Genomic DNA, 16,603 nt, shown 5'->3' with positions numbered 1-16,603 from the left:
CTCCAGAGATCAAATAATATTTAGACAAAATAATGTTGCAGGAATGCTTATCTTATCTGTTTCTGACAATAGAAACGATATCAGAACATTCTGACATGGTGGGTGTCAAAATCTTCTTTCTTGTTCTTTTTGAGGAACCCAGAGGAGAGCTGTACTGTAATTGCAGTTTTTGCCAAAAAAATAAAGCCCGAAAGAAAGTACAAGCCAGACAAAAACAGTCTGCTTTTGATCGGGCAGGAGGGGCGGAGCACTCTGGAGCTATTTTTATCCCTTTTGTCTGCCTCTCAAATGAAGCAATAGACCGTTGGTGTTACTAAAGCCCTGTACATCAAGCTCCCTAACGCTACAGAAACAGGAGATAGGCTCCTGCCCAATGGGTCGTTCTGATTGGAACAAGGTTTTACTTAGGGCATTGTGTATGTCCTTCTACAGAGCACCCATGGCAAAGGGCTGTTCTCTCTGTCTGCTACTGCTCTGCTACTACTCTGCTACTGCTCTGTTACTGCTCTGTTACTGCTCTGCTACCGTTCTGCTACCGCTCTGTTACTGCTCTGTTACTGCTCTGCTACCGCTCTGCTACCGCTCTGTTACCGCTCTGTTACTGCTCTGCTACTGCTCTGCTACTGCTCTGTTACTGCTCTGTTACTGCTCTGTTACTGCTCTGCTACTGCTCTGTTACTGCTCTGCTACTGCTCTGTTACTGCTCTGTTACCGCTCTGTTACTGCTTGTTACCGCTCTGCTACTGCTCTGTTACCGCTCTGTTACCGCTCTGCTACTGCTCTGTTACTGCTCTGTTACTGCTCTGCTACTGCTCTGTTACTGCTCTGCTACTGCTCTGTTACTGCTCTGTTACTGCTCTGTTACCGCTCTGTTACTGCTCTGTTACTGCTCTGCTACTGCTCTGTTACCGCTCTGCTACCGCTCTGTTACTGCTCTGCTACTGCTCTGCTACTGCACTGCTACTGCTCTGTTACTGCTCTGTTACTGCTCTGTTACGGCTCTGCTACTGCACTGCTCTGTTACTGCTCTGTTACTGCTCTGCTACTGCTCTGCTACTGCTCTGTTACTGCACTGCTACTGCTCTGTTACTGCTCTGTTACTGCTCTGTTACCGCTCTGTTACCGCTCTGTTACCGCTCTGTTACCGCTCTGTTACCGCTCTGTTACCGCTCTGTTACTGCTCTGTTAGTGCTCTGCTACTGCTCTGTTACTGCTCTGTTACTGCTCTGTTACTGCTCTGTTACTGCACTGTTACCGCTCTGTTACCGCTCTGTTACCGCTCTGTTACCGCTCTGTTACTGCTCTGTTACCGCTCTGTTACCGCTCTGTTACCGCTCTGTTACTGCTCTGTTACTGCTCTGTTACCGCTCTGTTACTGCTCTGTTACTGCTCTGTTACTGCTCTGTTACTGCTCTGTTACCGCTCTGTTACTGCTCTGTTACTGCTCTGCTACTGCTCTGTTACCGCTCTGTTACTGCTCTGTTACCGCTCTGTTACTGCTCTGTTACCGCTCTGTTACTGCTCTGCCTGGTGCTTGGTATTATGCCCCCCCCTGCCTGCCCACGGATACTTTCAGGCCAACGTATCACTTTAGGTCTTGTTTTGTTTGGATTACAAAGGTATTGAGTTTATTTAATGAATCTGAACAAACGTTCAGTTTAAGATTAATTGGCAAAAAAGCAGTAAAAAGAGATGGCTGTATAGAAAAGTCAGAGATTGAAAGAGAGGGCCAATACATTGATGGCACGTTTAGACTTTTGTAAGATAAAACTAACACACAGGATGTTGTGTGTGTGTGGGTAGTGGGGAGGTCAGAGAAAGAGAGAGACGAGCTCGATTGGTTTACAAGGGAGGGGGGTTGGAGGCACTGTCACAAAACAGTGTCGATGAGAGAGATATAATGAGCGAGAGTGAGGGAAGGAGAGAGGGTGATAGAGAGATTGGGAGTGTGAACAGCTCAATGTAAACAGGCTGTCAGAAAAGAAAGTGCAGGGACATTGTCACCCTGCAGAGGCTGGGAAGAGAGTCACATAGTATCTGCAGAGCAACACTCACCAAGGCAGAGAGCGGGAGAAGAGCGGGGGAGGGCAATGATCAGGGAGAGTCCACGACAGTGAGAGAGAGAACAAGAGAGAGAGAGAGAGCAAGAGAGAGAGAGAGAGAGAGAGAACAAGAGAGAGAACAAGAGAGAGAGAGAGAGTGAGAGAGAGAGAGAGAGAACAAGAGAGAGAGAGAGAGAGAGAGAGAGAGAGAACAAGAGAGAGAGAGAGAGAGAGAGAGAGAGTGAGAGAGAGAGAGAGAGAACAAGAGAGAGAGAGAGAGAGGGCGAGAGTGTGAGAGAGAGAGGGGGAGAGAGAGAGAGGGAGGGAAAAAGGCTTAATTAATTCAGGCTGGATGGGAGGGAGGGATGTTGCTGCCTCTACCATGGCTCCCGTGCCTGTGCTCTGCCTCTCTGTGTAGCTGGAGCTGTGCTGTGTTGCTGTAGCTGCCTGTTTGTGTTGTGAGAGGCTGCTCACTGCTCTGCCCATGAGGAAAGAGAGACCCATGCCCCGGCCGGCTTGGAAAGGACTCCCTATCAACCCATACTGAAGAAAGCATCACACACAGGGATGGGCAGAGGTAGGGGACAAGCTATGTTTCACTCTCTCTCTCTCTCTCTCTCTGATGCTGTCGCTGTGTTCATCTCTGTTTCTCTGGTTTATCTCTCCTGGTTTCTCTCTCACTCTCTCTGTTTATATCCCTGTTCCCCTCCCTCTGTTTCTCTCTCTCTGTTTCTTTCTCTCTCTGTTTCTCCATGTTTCTCTCTCTCTCTTCGCGGAAGATCATTCTCCATTGATCATTGCTTACTGACCAGGCTTTGGCCACTTTCTCGCTCTTGCCATTAGTACCTGTGTCACTGGAATTTGTGTGTGTGTTTATTTGTCCTTCCATGTCCTTTCACTTTCAATCTTTCTGTTTTATCCTACGTGTATAGCAGCGTGTTGATAATCTGGTTGTTGTGGTCAGTTTCTTAGTGACAATGACGCTAAAAGTTGTTTTGGTCTAATGGTTGCCAGTGTGTGTGCTTGTGCTGATTGTGGATGTGATGGATGTTTAGGGGAGATATCAAACACTGATCCTCGGTCATTCCACTAAACTCATCCTTACTGTCCTTTCTCTCAGACACATTGAGACGGATTTAAGTTGACTATTTATTTCTTATGCTTGCTGGTGCGAGACACATAGTCATGTTTTCAGACATATTTCTAAACTGTCTATATATATATACACACATAAAGGTGAATCAACAGTACAGCCTTTATGTCATAGTTTATTTCCCTTGTGTTGTCTGAATAGTTGCCTTCTCATGAAAAGATTAGACTCTAGCACATTTTCACACACGCAAACACATGTAGCACATTCTTGAGAGAGTTCATTGATAGCTGTTATAGATTATCAGTCCTCTCCTCTGTGTGTCAAGGCTGCTGCCAACGTTTACCTTGAGTTCTCTCTCTCTCTCTCTCTCTCTCTCTCTCTCTCTCTCTCTCGTCTCTCTCTCTCGTTTATCTCTCTCTCTCGTTTATCTCTCTCTCTCTCTCTCTCTCTCGTTTATCTCTCTCTCTCTCTCTCTCTCTCTCTCTCTCTCTCTCTCTCTCTCTCTCTCTCTCTCTCTCTCTCTCGTGTGATTCAGGCACCAGACTTTGATTAATCTCCAATCTGCACTCTTAATTATGCCTCATCATCCGATTACCAAAAGCAATGGTTATTCAGGCCCAGACAGGATGTCTGATTCACAGGCTGGCTAATAAACAATGAAGGATGCTTCTGTTCTAGTATGATGCGCTCTGAGTGAAGACCTGCCTGAACGAGAGGCTCATTCACCACTAGCTAATTGACTATGCTGCTCACCTTCTCAGAGCTCAGACAGAGAGAGACCGGGAAATTGGAGGGTTCACATGCCTGTGAGTGAGGTAACTGAGTGAGTGAGTGCTTGCGTACATGCGTTTGTTATGTGTGCATGGATACTGGTAGGAGTGTCCGTGCTTCCACCATAAAGGGAGGTTGTCAGGTTTAATAGCAGGTAGTGGTCGAGGACGTGAAAAGATGTGGGATGATGACTCACATCCCTCTGTAGCCATGGTGGACAGCTTGGCCGCTCCTGCTTCGCGACGTGGAGTGAGAAAAGATCAATAGATGAATAATAATCTGCCTCAGTGGTTCCATGGGATTAACATGACCATAGGTTGCCTCCAGGTGATTGATCACTAACAGAAATCAGCATGTGAAATGGTAACCTTGTCCATATGTAGTGTACTATATTTGATTAGTAGTGCTGAGCAATTAGTGCTTTTTGAGGTCGGTTCGGTTTTTCTATTTCAGTTTAGAATTATTATTTTTTTAAACATTAAATGCACTATGCATTATGTGGGTTGAACGCTGTAACAGCACAGAATAAAACAATTAATACAAGTCCCATGATGGTGGTGACTGCCCATTACTGCGTATTACTTACAGTATTAACCATCATTTACTTAAAAAAAATATTTCAGTTGTTGTGTGTATTACATTTGTTTTACTTGATGACTTTATAGAGCTGCTGCCTATGATGTCTGAAAAAGCACTATTTAAGTAAATAAGGCATACTTTTATGACTGCTGAATACCGACTCCAGCCACCCTAGTCATATACTGTTCTCTCTGCTACCGCACGGCAAGCGGTACCGGAGCGCCAAGTCTAGGTCCAAGAGGCTTCTAAACAGCTTCGACCACCAAGCCATAAGGCTCCTGAAATGCTAATCAAATGGCTACCCAGACTTTTTGCATTTCCACCCCCCCATCCCCCATCCTGCTGCTACTATCTGTTATTATGTATGCATAGACACTTTAATAACTCTACCTGCATGTACATAATTACCTCAATTACCTCGACACCGGTGCCCCCGCACATTGACACATTGACTCTGTACTGGTACCCCCTGTATATAGCCTCCACATTGATTCTGTACTCTGTACTGGTACCCCCTGTACATAGACCCACTATTGTTATTCACTGCTGCTCTTTAATTATTTGTTTTTCTTATCTCTTACTTTTTTAGGTATTTTCTTAAAACTGCATTGTTGGTTAAAGGCTTGTAAGTAAGCATTTCACTTTAATACACCTGTTGTATTCGGAGCATGTGACAAATACAATTTGATTTGATTTGATTAAGCCCAGCTATCAAAAAAGGCAAAGATGTTCAGCTGTAACCATTGAATTAGAATGAAGTTCTATGTCCATTATAGTATTTTTAATTCTATGGTTATAGCCAATCATCTTTGCCTTTGAATGGGGAATGCTGTTCTACTCATTCTAATTCTATAGCTCAAACTACTGTATTATATCTATCTTGGTTAACATATTGTTGCTTTCTCTCTTGGGAAGTTCATCAACGGTCCTAGGTCAAGGGGCTGTCACATTAAGATAATAGTATTGTAGATAAGAGCAGTACGTTAAGGGTAATTGGACAAAATGATACATTGGAGCTGTCCAGAAGGGATAAGGAACAACCAGAGCCTAGGGATGTGAACAGGCCTAGTCTTGCTTGCCCATGCATGGCCTTTAGTATCTAGTACAGTACACTGTAGCTTGGCTTCACCACCGCCACGACATGCACGGCTCCACCACTTAAAACCAATCCCCCTCTGTTGCCATAACACCCAGCAGCCCCTCCATAAACACTGGTGGTATTTCTGAGGCTTCCTCCCCAGGAGAATAGAGAACCCTAACAGCCTAGTGGCTGTGGAGCTCTGCTGCTTGCTCAGCTGAGGAGGTGCACAGGGGGGAGAAAGCTGAATAAAAACATTCAGACTAAATGGTGTGTGATCAGGAGTTGGGGAAGACACTAAATACAAGATGCTATTTAGAGAGATGAAAGCGTTGAGTGGTGATTACATGGATGACGGGGGCAACTCTGTTTAAGACAAGGAAGAGGAAAATGTGTCTGTCTGTCTGTCTGTCTGTCTGTCTGTCTGTCTGTCTGTCTGTCTGTCTGTCTGTCTGTCTGTCTGTCTGTCTGTCTGTCTGTCTGTCTGTCTGTCTGTCTGTCTGTCTGTCTGTCTGTCTGTCTGTCTGTCTGTCTGTCTGTCTGTCTGTCTGTCTGTCTGCATCCTGTCTGAAGTGCCGACAGACATAACGAATCATGGGCAAAACCATTTATGAGCAAAGTTCAAGCTCCCTCAGACCAGAGCCCCAAGGTAGACCATGCCCCAGTTCTCTCATTAGACTAACAGGAGATTAAAGATTTGACTTGAATTTTGCCCTTGGTCTGTACATCTAATGAAATTCAGTTATCTCAAACAGCATCCAGTAAGTAAGGAAAGTTTAAGTACATTACATGGTATTAGTAATGGTTAGCTACAGTGCATTCGGGAAGTATTCAGACCCCTTGAATTTTTCCACATTTTGTTACGTTACAGCCTTATTCTAAAATTGATAAAAAATAAAAAAATACTCAGCAATCTACACACAATACCCCATAATGACAAATGTTTGCAGCATTGAAGGTCCCCAAGAACACAGCGGCCTCGATCATTCTTAAATAGAAGAAGTTTGAAACCACCAAGACTCTTCCTAGAGCTGGCTGCCCGGCCAAACTGAGCAATTGGGGGAGAAGGGCCTTGGTCAGGGAGGTGACCAAGAACTTGATCGTCACTCTGACAGAGCTCTAGAGTTCCTCTGTGGAGATGGGAGAACCTTCCAGAAGGACACCCATCTCTGCAGCACTCCACCAATCAGTGTGGTAGAGTGGCCAGATAGAAGCCACTCCTCAGTAAAAGGCACATGACAGCCCACTTGGAGTTTGCCAAAAGGCACATAAAGACTCTCAGAACATGAGAAACAAGATTATTTGGTCTGATGAAACCAAGATTGAACTATTTGGTCTGAATTCCAAGTGTCACGTCTGGAGGAAACCTGGCACCATCCCTACGGTGAAGCATGGTGGTGGCAGCATCATGCTGTGGGGATGTTTTTCAGCGGCAGGGACTGGGAGACTAGTTAGAATCAAGGCAAAGATGAACAGAGCAAAGTACGGAGAGATCCTTGATGAAAACATGCTCCAGAGCACTCAAGACCTCAGACTGGGGGGAAGGTTCACCTTCCAACAGAACAACGACCCTAAGCGCACAGAACCCATTCAAACATCTCTGGAGAGACCTGTAAATAGCTGTGCAACAGCACTCCCAATCCAACCTGACAGAGCTTGAGAGGATCTGCAGAGAAGAATGGGAGAAACTCCCCAAGTTTGCCAAGTGTGTCGCGTCATACCCAAGAAGATTCGAGGCTGTAATCGCTTTCAAAGCTGTTTCAACAAAGTACTGAGTAAAGAGTCTGTTTTTGCTTTGTCATTATGGGGTATTGTGTGTAGATTGATGAGGGGGATGGGGGGGGGGGGACTATTGAATACATTTTAGAAAAAGGCTTTAACCTAATAAAATGTGGATAAAAGTCAAGGTGTCTGAATAGCTATATGTTTTAGAGCCACAAAATTCCAGTTTGGTTATTAGGGATGTATCACAGAGAGACTATCCTAAATAGTGTCAAACATAACTGGCCTTTAGTGAGAATTGAAGCTTCATCCCAGGACCTTTTTACCACCAGCCAGTGTCAGTGGCCTTTTATCATTTTGGAAAAAGTCTCTCCTCTGTAACCCGGAAACCTATAAGTGGCCGAGTGGTCGAGGAGAGTGTCAATTCGTTAGTAGGCAAACAAAAGACAGTCCTCCCCTCCTCAATAACCTCCTTTTGGCGAGGAAGCACAAGTGTCTCCTACCCGAGTCCTTTGCGGAATAGTTTAGAAATCTGTCACACCCCCTTTGAATCAGCTATTGTTTTCTCGAAAAGCATGCAAACATTTAAAAATGATATGCTACTTATCCTTTTATTTATAAAATGTCTTGCATTAATAGCTAAATGTATTTTTTTTATCATTTTATACATTTATTTTGGGATTCCACCCTGTAAACGTAATTTGTCTGATGACGCGCGATTGGAGGAGAGTCTCATTTCATACAAGCTCATTTTCGTCGACTTTCCCTCTCCTCGATTATCTTTCAAAAAGAGGCCAGAGAGGACGGAGGAAAAAGGACGCAGGAGGTTGAGCAAATCCAAATGAGAAAAGGCCAATGTGTCCAAACCTCCAATCCATGGTTTATCTCCGGTCATCGGCACAAGAGTAATGAGCTGCTGTAGCTGATAATGAGCATGGCTGAATGGCTAAAGCAGGGCTCAAGTGATTCAATCCCTATCAGACGGACCTGTATACCCTACTACAACTCTTTCCTCTGTGTTTCAGTCCGGGCATGTGTGTCATTCAAATTGAGTATTAGTCCCGCTCTCTTATGGCAAGGCTGTGATTTTAAGTAGAGCTGAGCTATTGCGAAATCGTATTGAAGGTAGCTAAGGAGTCAAGCGCAGGAGAGCAGAGATGTCAATGTAGCATCTTCAATAGGCAAGTACCAAAACGGTTCAGGTACAAGCAGGGGCGAAAATCTGATATCAACTTTGGAGGGGACAATTACATGAAATTTTCTCAAGAGCAATTCCTGAGGGGGACACCAAAAGTAGTGCTGTAACACATAGCCTACATTGTAATATGGTAAATGTATATTGAGGAACCAAAGAAATAAGGTGTTTGCCGTACTCCTAACGACCGGTACCCAAAACTACATTTACACATTTTAGTAATTTAGCAGATGCTCTTATCCAGAGTAACTTACAGTAGTGAATGCATACATTTCATTATTATTTTTTTTTCTGTGCTGGCCCCCCGTGGGAACCGAACCCACAACCCTGGCGTTGCAAACACCATGCTCTACCAACTGAGCTACAGGGAAGGCTAACTACTCACAACAGCAATACCATTGCCTTAAACTGGTGACTGAACTAAGATTTGTTAAAGTTGAGAGTGGGGGTATCCATGGCATTTTCCAATTATGTTCCTATTTTACAAGTAAAAAAAATTGAGAACCTTTCATAATGTTGCCAAACAAAGACTCAACAAACTTACCTGAGACTCCCTGTCCCTGCATATCTGTCCCTGCATATCTGTCCCCAACTCTGCTGTCTGTGTGCCATCTGTTGCCTGCTCTGCCTAATGACATCATTGTGAAACATTTCCATTAGAATTTCATTTCTTTCTTATGAACATTTTATCAACTAGTCTTTGAGATATTAGGCTACTAGGGTTCTTACTTTGCGTTTTGGTGTACTGAAAAATACTCTGATGTCCATCTTTTATTTTTCTGCCATTTTTCTACCTGGCTGGCTGGCTACACACACACACAGTGTGTAGGTTATTTACAGTAGGAGATGGGCTTCTATCATCTTATCTTTTATCATTCTATTTGGGCTTCGATCTAAAAGGTAGCTAGCAAATGTGAAACGGATTAAAATGACAAGAGTTGACAGCTGTATGAGTTCACCATTTACACAACATATGCTGCAACCTTTTGTAATTTTAATAGTTTGTTTCATATTGGCTGGCTTCCAACAATAGCTGAATTTGCAAAGCTAGCGAGCACCAATTCAGTTTCAGTGGTGTTTGCTATAATCTTTGCTACCCGGGTTAAATAAAATAAATAAATAAAAGTTCCCTTGCAACAATTTAGCTTTTGCAACGAGACCATTAAATATATTTAAGACAATGGTAGAAGAGAGTGTAGTTCTGTTCAGTTTGGACTTCAGTTTATCACTAACCTTATCACAGGGACTTTGAAGCACTAACTTACATCATCTGCATGCTGATCTCGGAATAAATTGACGATAGCAAAGATTCCATCTTTGACGAGGCCACATAAATGGAATAGGTACTAGCTTGCTTAATAGTTAATATTTGCGCGCTAGCTCTGCATATTCAGCTAGTGTGTGTGCGCGATTGACTGGATTAACCTCACGTCAGTTACTTTCAGACAGTGGCTACGACCCCTCTGTTACCTTGCCAGTGGATTAAACCATTGTGAGGAAAAGGGTGGGGGGGGGTCGCAATCTTTTGAAACTTAAAAACGCGCTATTAAGTGTCTATAATCAGCACAATTGCTTTCATTCCGTATTATTAATATTATTTAAATTACATAGTTATGTTTCAGTGATATATTGGGGGGGACAAATCATATTTTTCCCAGGATGGGGGGGTCGTGTCCCCCCCGTCCCCCCCGCGATTTCCCCCCCCTGGGTACAAGGTCCTTAAACACCCAAGACAATGGAACACACAGTTACTCACGGAAGGAGGAAAACAACACTCCTACTATACTTAACACACGGTACACACATGAATAAACCTCCACAAGCAACATGAAAATAACCCCACACAAACCTAAGCGGGGAAACAGGGGTAAATATACACACAGAAATTAAAGCAAATGAAAACCAGGTGTGAATGAACCAAAGACAAAACCAACAGAAAAGAAAAAATGGATCGGTGATGGCTAGTAGGCTGGCGACGCCGACCGCCGAGCACCGCCCGAACAAGGAGAGGAACCACCTTCGGTGGAAGTCGTGTCATGAGCACAGATTCACAGAAGTGATCCTAGATCGATGAGAACAATACAGTTGTCGTGACGATTGTCAGGTTACACTCATGCACCACAAAAACGCAAAGGGTGTGTAGAGTGACTGTGAACGTCCGAGAATACAAGCTAAGATGTGGCATACTTTAAGGTGTTGCCTATGTGGTTTTCACAAAGTATGTTAGAGAGCTATGATAGGCAGATAGGCCAAACACAGACACACGAAAAGCCATACAAAACAGGTGACACCCAAATTAGAAGTAGGGGATTGCAGATGTGCGCAGGCTAGAGGCCATTACCTACGTCCCTATGGATGTTCAGGCCCAGAGTGACCTCATAGATTCAGGGCATATGAGATAGAATTACATGTTAGTGTTCTTTAGCCATGATTACCTAAACATGTATTTTACAGGCTCAGAAAGAATGCCTGACTCTGTAAATTGTAGGAAAAATGTCCTTCAGAGCAATTCTTTTTTGGATATTATTTTGTATGAGGCTCATCATTTTTTAGCCTTGTAGACCATAAGCAAAGTGCAGTAGAAAACTACAAAGAACCTGTTATATAATCGAAACGGATACATTTGTTTACTCATAGAAATGTTTTTCTCTGTTGCCTTCTTTGCCTTGCTTTAAACACTAAGTGGTCTACATAATTGCAGTTGTTTGGAGTTTGGGCTGTGATTCTGCCACATGCAGACCAGGCAGAGACACAGGGCTGTTGTGTTGTGTGGTAGATCAAACCAAACCATTCTTTACTAAGAATCTTTGGCTCAGAAAGTCATCTGGACCTCCAGTTTGGCTGTCTAAAAGCTTTTGTGCAGCTTCTATGACAGCTGCCAGTCAAAATTACTTCCTCAACCAACTGTTATCCTCTCTCCTCACTTTCCCTCTCACACACTGAGACCATTAGGGTTATGGAAAGGGTTAGTCCCTTTCAATTCAGTCAAGTCAGGAAGTAAACTGAAATTCAAATTTTCCACCTTCAGTGTATTTATTGAATAGACCGCATTTAAGTGAAATTGACCCTTACCCTGGTTGTAGTCAGAAGCCTTTGACACAGTGACACTTTGATTCAGCGCTGGCGCCGTGGTTACCTTTGGTCACCCAGTTGTAGGGCGGCCCAGCCCCTGAAGTGACGTTTTACACTGTATGCAAGTATTTCCTTTGTGTTGTCTTAGGAACAAATCAAATCAAATTGTATTGGTCACATACACATACAGTGCAAGTCAACATTTTGGACACACCTAATAATTCCAGGGTTTTTCTTTATTTTTTCTATTTTCTACATTATAGAATAACAATGTACCCCCCCCCCCTGAATGTGCAGACCCCGACTGCACCCCAAACAAAAACCCCGTAAAAACAACCCCAAACATAAAGGGAGGGAAGGGAGGGTGACCACCGTCTACGACAGCTCCTGTGCTACACCCAGGCCCTTCTGCCAATCCTCCAGTTACGGAGGTGGCTCCGGCTCCGGGCGTAGCCCCCGTTCTGCGCTGCCGACCACCGCTGGAGGATCCGGGCTGCGGACCACCGCTGAAGGCCCCGGGCTGCAGACCGTTACTGGAGGCCCTGGGCTGCAGACCGTCGCTGGAGGGCCCAGGCTGAGAGGCGTTGCTGGAGGCTCCGGGCTGAGGGGCGTCGCTGGAGGCTCCGGGCTGAGGAGCGTCGCTGGAGGCTCCGGGCTGAGGAGCGTCGCTGGAGGCCTCCTGCGTGGAGCTGGAACCGGTCTCCCCAGACTGGGGAGACTTACAGGAGACTGGGTGCGCAGAGCAGGCACGGGGCACACTGGGCTGTGGAGGCGCACCGCAGGTCTGGAGCTCAGGGCTGGCACACCCCGTCCTGGCTGGATGGTCACTGTAGCCCGGCACGGGCGGAGCGCTGGCACAGGGCGAACTGGGCTGCGCTGGGGAATGAGGGCTGCCGTGCCTAGAGCAGGCGCAGGATAAACTGGGCCGAGGAGACGCACTGGAGACCAGATGCGTTGAGCCGGCGCACTTCTTCCTGGCTGCCGGCCAACTCTCGCCTGGCAACGCTGCGGAGCCCGTACCGACCACACCGGACTGTGCGTGCGGATGGGCGAGTTAGTGCGCGTCACACCGTAATGCATTTCTCGCCCATGTGCACGCCCGCTCCGCAGTGCCCCTTCCGCCAGTACCATTCTCCGGAATCTCACGTCGAACTCAGCGCTTGACTCCTTTACCGGCTCCGGTTTGCTCCAGGGCTCCCCCCTGACCTAGCCAAACTCCCCGGATGCCCCCCCAAATTGTTTTGGGGGGGCTGCCTCTCAGCCTCCTCTTGCCGTCCCAGCCGTTCCTCCCAGTATCGCCGTTCCGCCTTCGCTGCCTCTATCTCCCATTTCGGACGGCGATACTCCCCCGGCCTTGTCCAGGGTCCTGCCCCATCTAGAATCTCCTCCCAGGTCCACTCCTCTGAGCCATAGTGCTCGGTCCCGCTCTTCCTCCCACGCTGCTTGGTCTTCTTGTGGTGGGTGGTTCTGTCACAGGCGTCGAAAGGATTAGACCAAGGCACAGCGTGTATAGTGCTCATCTTATATTTTAATGAATGCACTTCAAAATAACAAACGCTCAACAGTTCCGTCAGGTATAACAACTAAACAGAAAATAACCACCCACAAAACCCAAAGGAAAACAGGCTGCCTGAGAATGGCTTCCAATCAGAGACCACGAAAGACACCTGCCTCTGATTGGAAACCATACTCGGCCAAACATGGAAAACGAAACATAGAAATAGAAAACTAGAACAAATTCCCCTAGAAACAAACAAACCCCAAAACACACAAAACATGCCCTGACCATTCTACTATGGCAAATTACCCTTTTCACTGGTCAGGACATGACAGGTGGACTGGGGACAGCAAGGAGTCATCAGGCCAGGTAGTCCTGAGGCATGGTCCTAGGGCTCAGGTCCTCCGAGGGAGAGAAAGAAAGAAAGAGACAAATCGAGAGAGAATCTCCAACCCCCGTTGTCTCACATCTCTGGGAAGCAGAGGTTATGTTGTGATAACATCCTGAAGGTCTGATATCTGATTGGAAGTTAATTAAAGGGGACTTTCATCCTGGGCATAGCTGCAGGAAGTAGGTGTGCTGTGAGTGCTGCAGCACCCCCTGAAAAATCTGAATTAGAAAATGTGTATTTATAAATATAAATACATATATTGAAGAAAAATATTTTCCCAAAAGCAGTGCACTGGACCTTTACAAGTCCTGTATTAGCGGGCCAATCTGTAGCACGGGCAAAAAAAACAATTCTGCCCCCCGTAGACATTTTGCGAAGCATCTATGTTATACTGATCACACTGTACATTTTTTGTGTTGTCATTGTTTGATAGAGCCATTGGACGTCTTTCAGCGATGTTCCTATCGGCAGATTCATTGTTAAATATACAAGGTGACAATTTTTTGTGTGGGGCGGTGCTTCGTGCTCTGGCCATGTCTCTCCCTCTAGGCGGGCTTTTTTGAAAAGGAAGCGGACACGCACAACACAAAATCCTTTGGGCAAAACTAAAAGAACTGACCAGACCACAAAGGCTTCAAGTGTTTCCTCTCATCAACACGAATTCAACAATGGAGCATTTTTTTTTCTTCTATTAACTACATGGTGACATTCAACCATACATATTTCACACAGAATATAGCGAAGAGGTTTTGAAACAAAGAGTTGGATTTAGCTAGAGCAGAAGCTCAGCTATAGCCGATGACAGCACCAAGAGGGCAGATGACAAGTACGGTGGCTAGCTAAGTAGGTTATTTTTACTTTTGTTTATTTACTGAAACCCATATTCTGTATTGGGCTCCTGAGTGGCGCAGCGGTCTAAGACACTGCATCTCAGTGCTAGAGGCGTCACTAAAGACACCCTAGTTCGAATCCAGGCTGTATCACAACCAGCTGTGATTGGGAGTCCCTTAGGGTGGTGCACAATTGGCCCAGCATCATCCGGGTTTGGCCAGTGTAGGCCGTCATTGTAAATAAGAATTTGTTCTTAACTGACTTGCCTAGTTAAATAAAGGTTAACTGTGTATTGCTGACTAACATATGACTGTTTTTTTATACCCTTTATTTAACTAGGCAAGTCAGTTAAGAACAAATTCTTATTTTCAATGACGGCCTAGGAACAGTGGGTTAACTGCATAGTTCAGGGGCAGAAGGACAGATTTTGCAACCCTTCGGTTACTAAGCCAACGCTCTAACCACTAGGCTACCTGCCGCCCCAGTGGTGGGAAATTAAATGTTTTTTTCTGTTTGTTAACTTACATGCTGACTAGACCGGGCATGCGTGTGCATTCCCGTGTGCCATCGTGCGCATGTTGATTTTGAACTACACCCGATGCGATCCATCTACACCAGATGCGATCCAAGACACGCAGGTTGAAATGTCAAAAGGAACTCTGAACCATTTATATTAATTTTGGGACAGGTCGAAACACATTAAACATTCATGGATATTTAGCTAGCTAGCTTGCTGTTGCTAGCTAATTTGTCCTGGGATATACACATTGGGTTATTATTTTACCTGAAATGCACAAATGGATCTTTGTAGAATTTGGACTAATTTTGAGTCACACAAAATCGTGTGTTCTCTACTCTGAAAATTAATCCACAGATAAAAGGGGAAGCGTAGTTAGTTTCTAGTAAACTTCTTCTTCTTCATCTTCTTCTGTGGACTTTATATGTTGGTTGCCAACCAACTTTAAGGTGCATTACCACCACCAAGTGGAATGGAGTGTGGACCTCAATTCATCTTACAATCATCCACGTGGGTATATGCTCCTAAAAACCTATGAGGAGATGGGAGATGCAGGACTTGCAGCTCGTTAAGCGTAAAAAATAGAACCAAGTTCTATTTTAGCGCCTGGCTACGCATACACTCGTTCATGCGCGCGAGCAGTTTAGATGAAACGATTGAATAACATGTATGTGAAAATGTATTTTCCAATGCTCACACACTCGACGTGAGTGGTGTGGTCAGCATGTTATGTAGCTAGCCAAGTAGCTAGCTAGTCTAGTTGGCTAGCTAGTTAAATTACTAAACAACTACCGGTAGCCATATCTATGGCTAAAAAGATTATGTTTTACAATTGGAGATTCATTGTAAAAAGATATGGCTACTAAACAGCAAGCTACAACGTTACAACCAGCCAGCTAGGTTTACAGTATATGCCCTGGCAGAGCAAGGGTGAAATTTCAATTTAACTCAACAGTAATGCTATTGGTCAGCAACTATTGAATCAACTCAGATGCTTATAAAATGGTCTTAGATTAATTGTTATTGTTTCTTCTTTGTTCCTGACCTGCTGTGGTGAGACACACACACTCTCTCTCTCTCTCTCTCTCTCTCTCTCTCTCTCTCTCTCTCTCTCTCTCTCTCGCCATCTAGTCTCATACGCAAACGCACGTCCACATGCATTTGCACACACACACACATACACAGAGGTGCACACACAGAGGCGCACACACACACACAGAGGCACACGCGTCACTCCAAGCTGACAGCAGAAAGAGGGTCACGCCGGAGCCTATACTGACTGACAGGGAGACGTTGTGATGCTTTTATCATGACTACCACACAGTCACTTCCTGAAGAGGGGATCCTGCATCTCATCATTCTAGGATCAGGTCCTTCCCTGTTTATTTGATCCTATTCACTATGATCTAAAAGGCTGAATGTATCCTAGATCAGCACTGAGACACTTCGTGGATATGGGCCCTGGCTGTGCTGGTCTGGCATTGGCTGTGTTCTCATTACCTTTGACTGATTATGCTCTTTCAAACTACCCCTCCATGCATTCTCAACCCTCTTTCTCCCTCTCTCGCCCTCTCTTGCTCCCTCCCCCCTCCCTCCCATCCTCCCTCTCTCTCTAGAGAAGGAGATGTCACTGCCCCTGCAGGACTTTTCTCTACCTCCTCTCCTTCTCCTTTTATCATCGTGGTGATCAGTGTCCTAATTTGGCATTGATGTCTCTCTAACATGCTCCAGCCATTCAGGCGAGATAAACATCTCACTCCAGTGCACATGTTGTGCATTTATCACTGCACGTTTCAGTAGGTGCTGGTGAGGTA

General features: G+C 45.2%; 1 protein-coding gene across 4 annotated transcripts in view; it reads left to right on the top strand.

The window, feature by feature from the left end:
• The first annotated feature begins 2,219 nt into the window (after positions 1-2,219).
• The window catches only part of LOC106582334 (diacylglycerol kinase beta-like), a 191,201-nt gene continuing 176,817 nt past the window's right edge, over positions 2,220-16,603 (top strand). For all 4 annotated transcript variants that reach the window (XM_045704808.2, XM_045704806.2, XM_014165320.3 and 1 more), the window contains exon 1: positions 2,220-2,619. In XM_045704808.2, coding sequence (XP_045560764.1) covers positions 2,610-2,619 — 10 coding nt within the window. In that variant the 5' untranslated portion in view covers positions 2,220-2,609. The remainder of the gene's footprint in view (positions 2,620-16,603) is intronic.

The sequence above is a fragment of the Salmo salar genome, chromosome 21 (assembly GCF_965601325.2).
Source record: "Salmo salar chromosome 21, fSalSal1, whole genome shotgun sequence".
NCBI classification, from domain to species: domain Eukaryota; kingdom Metazoa; phylum Chordata; class Actinopteri; order Salmoniformes; family Salmonidae; genus Salmo; species Salmo salar.
This window is presented reverse-complemented; position numbering and strand designations above follow the sequence as displayed.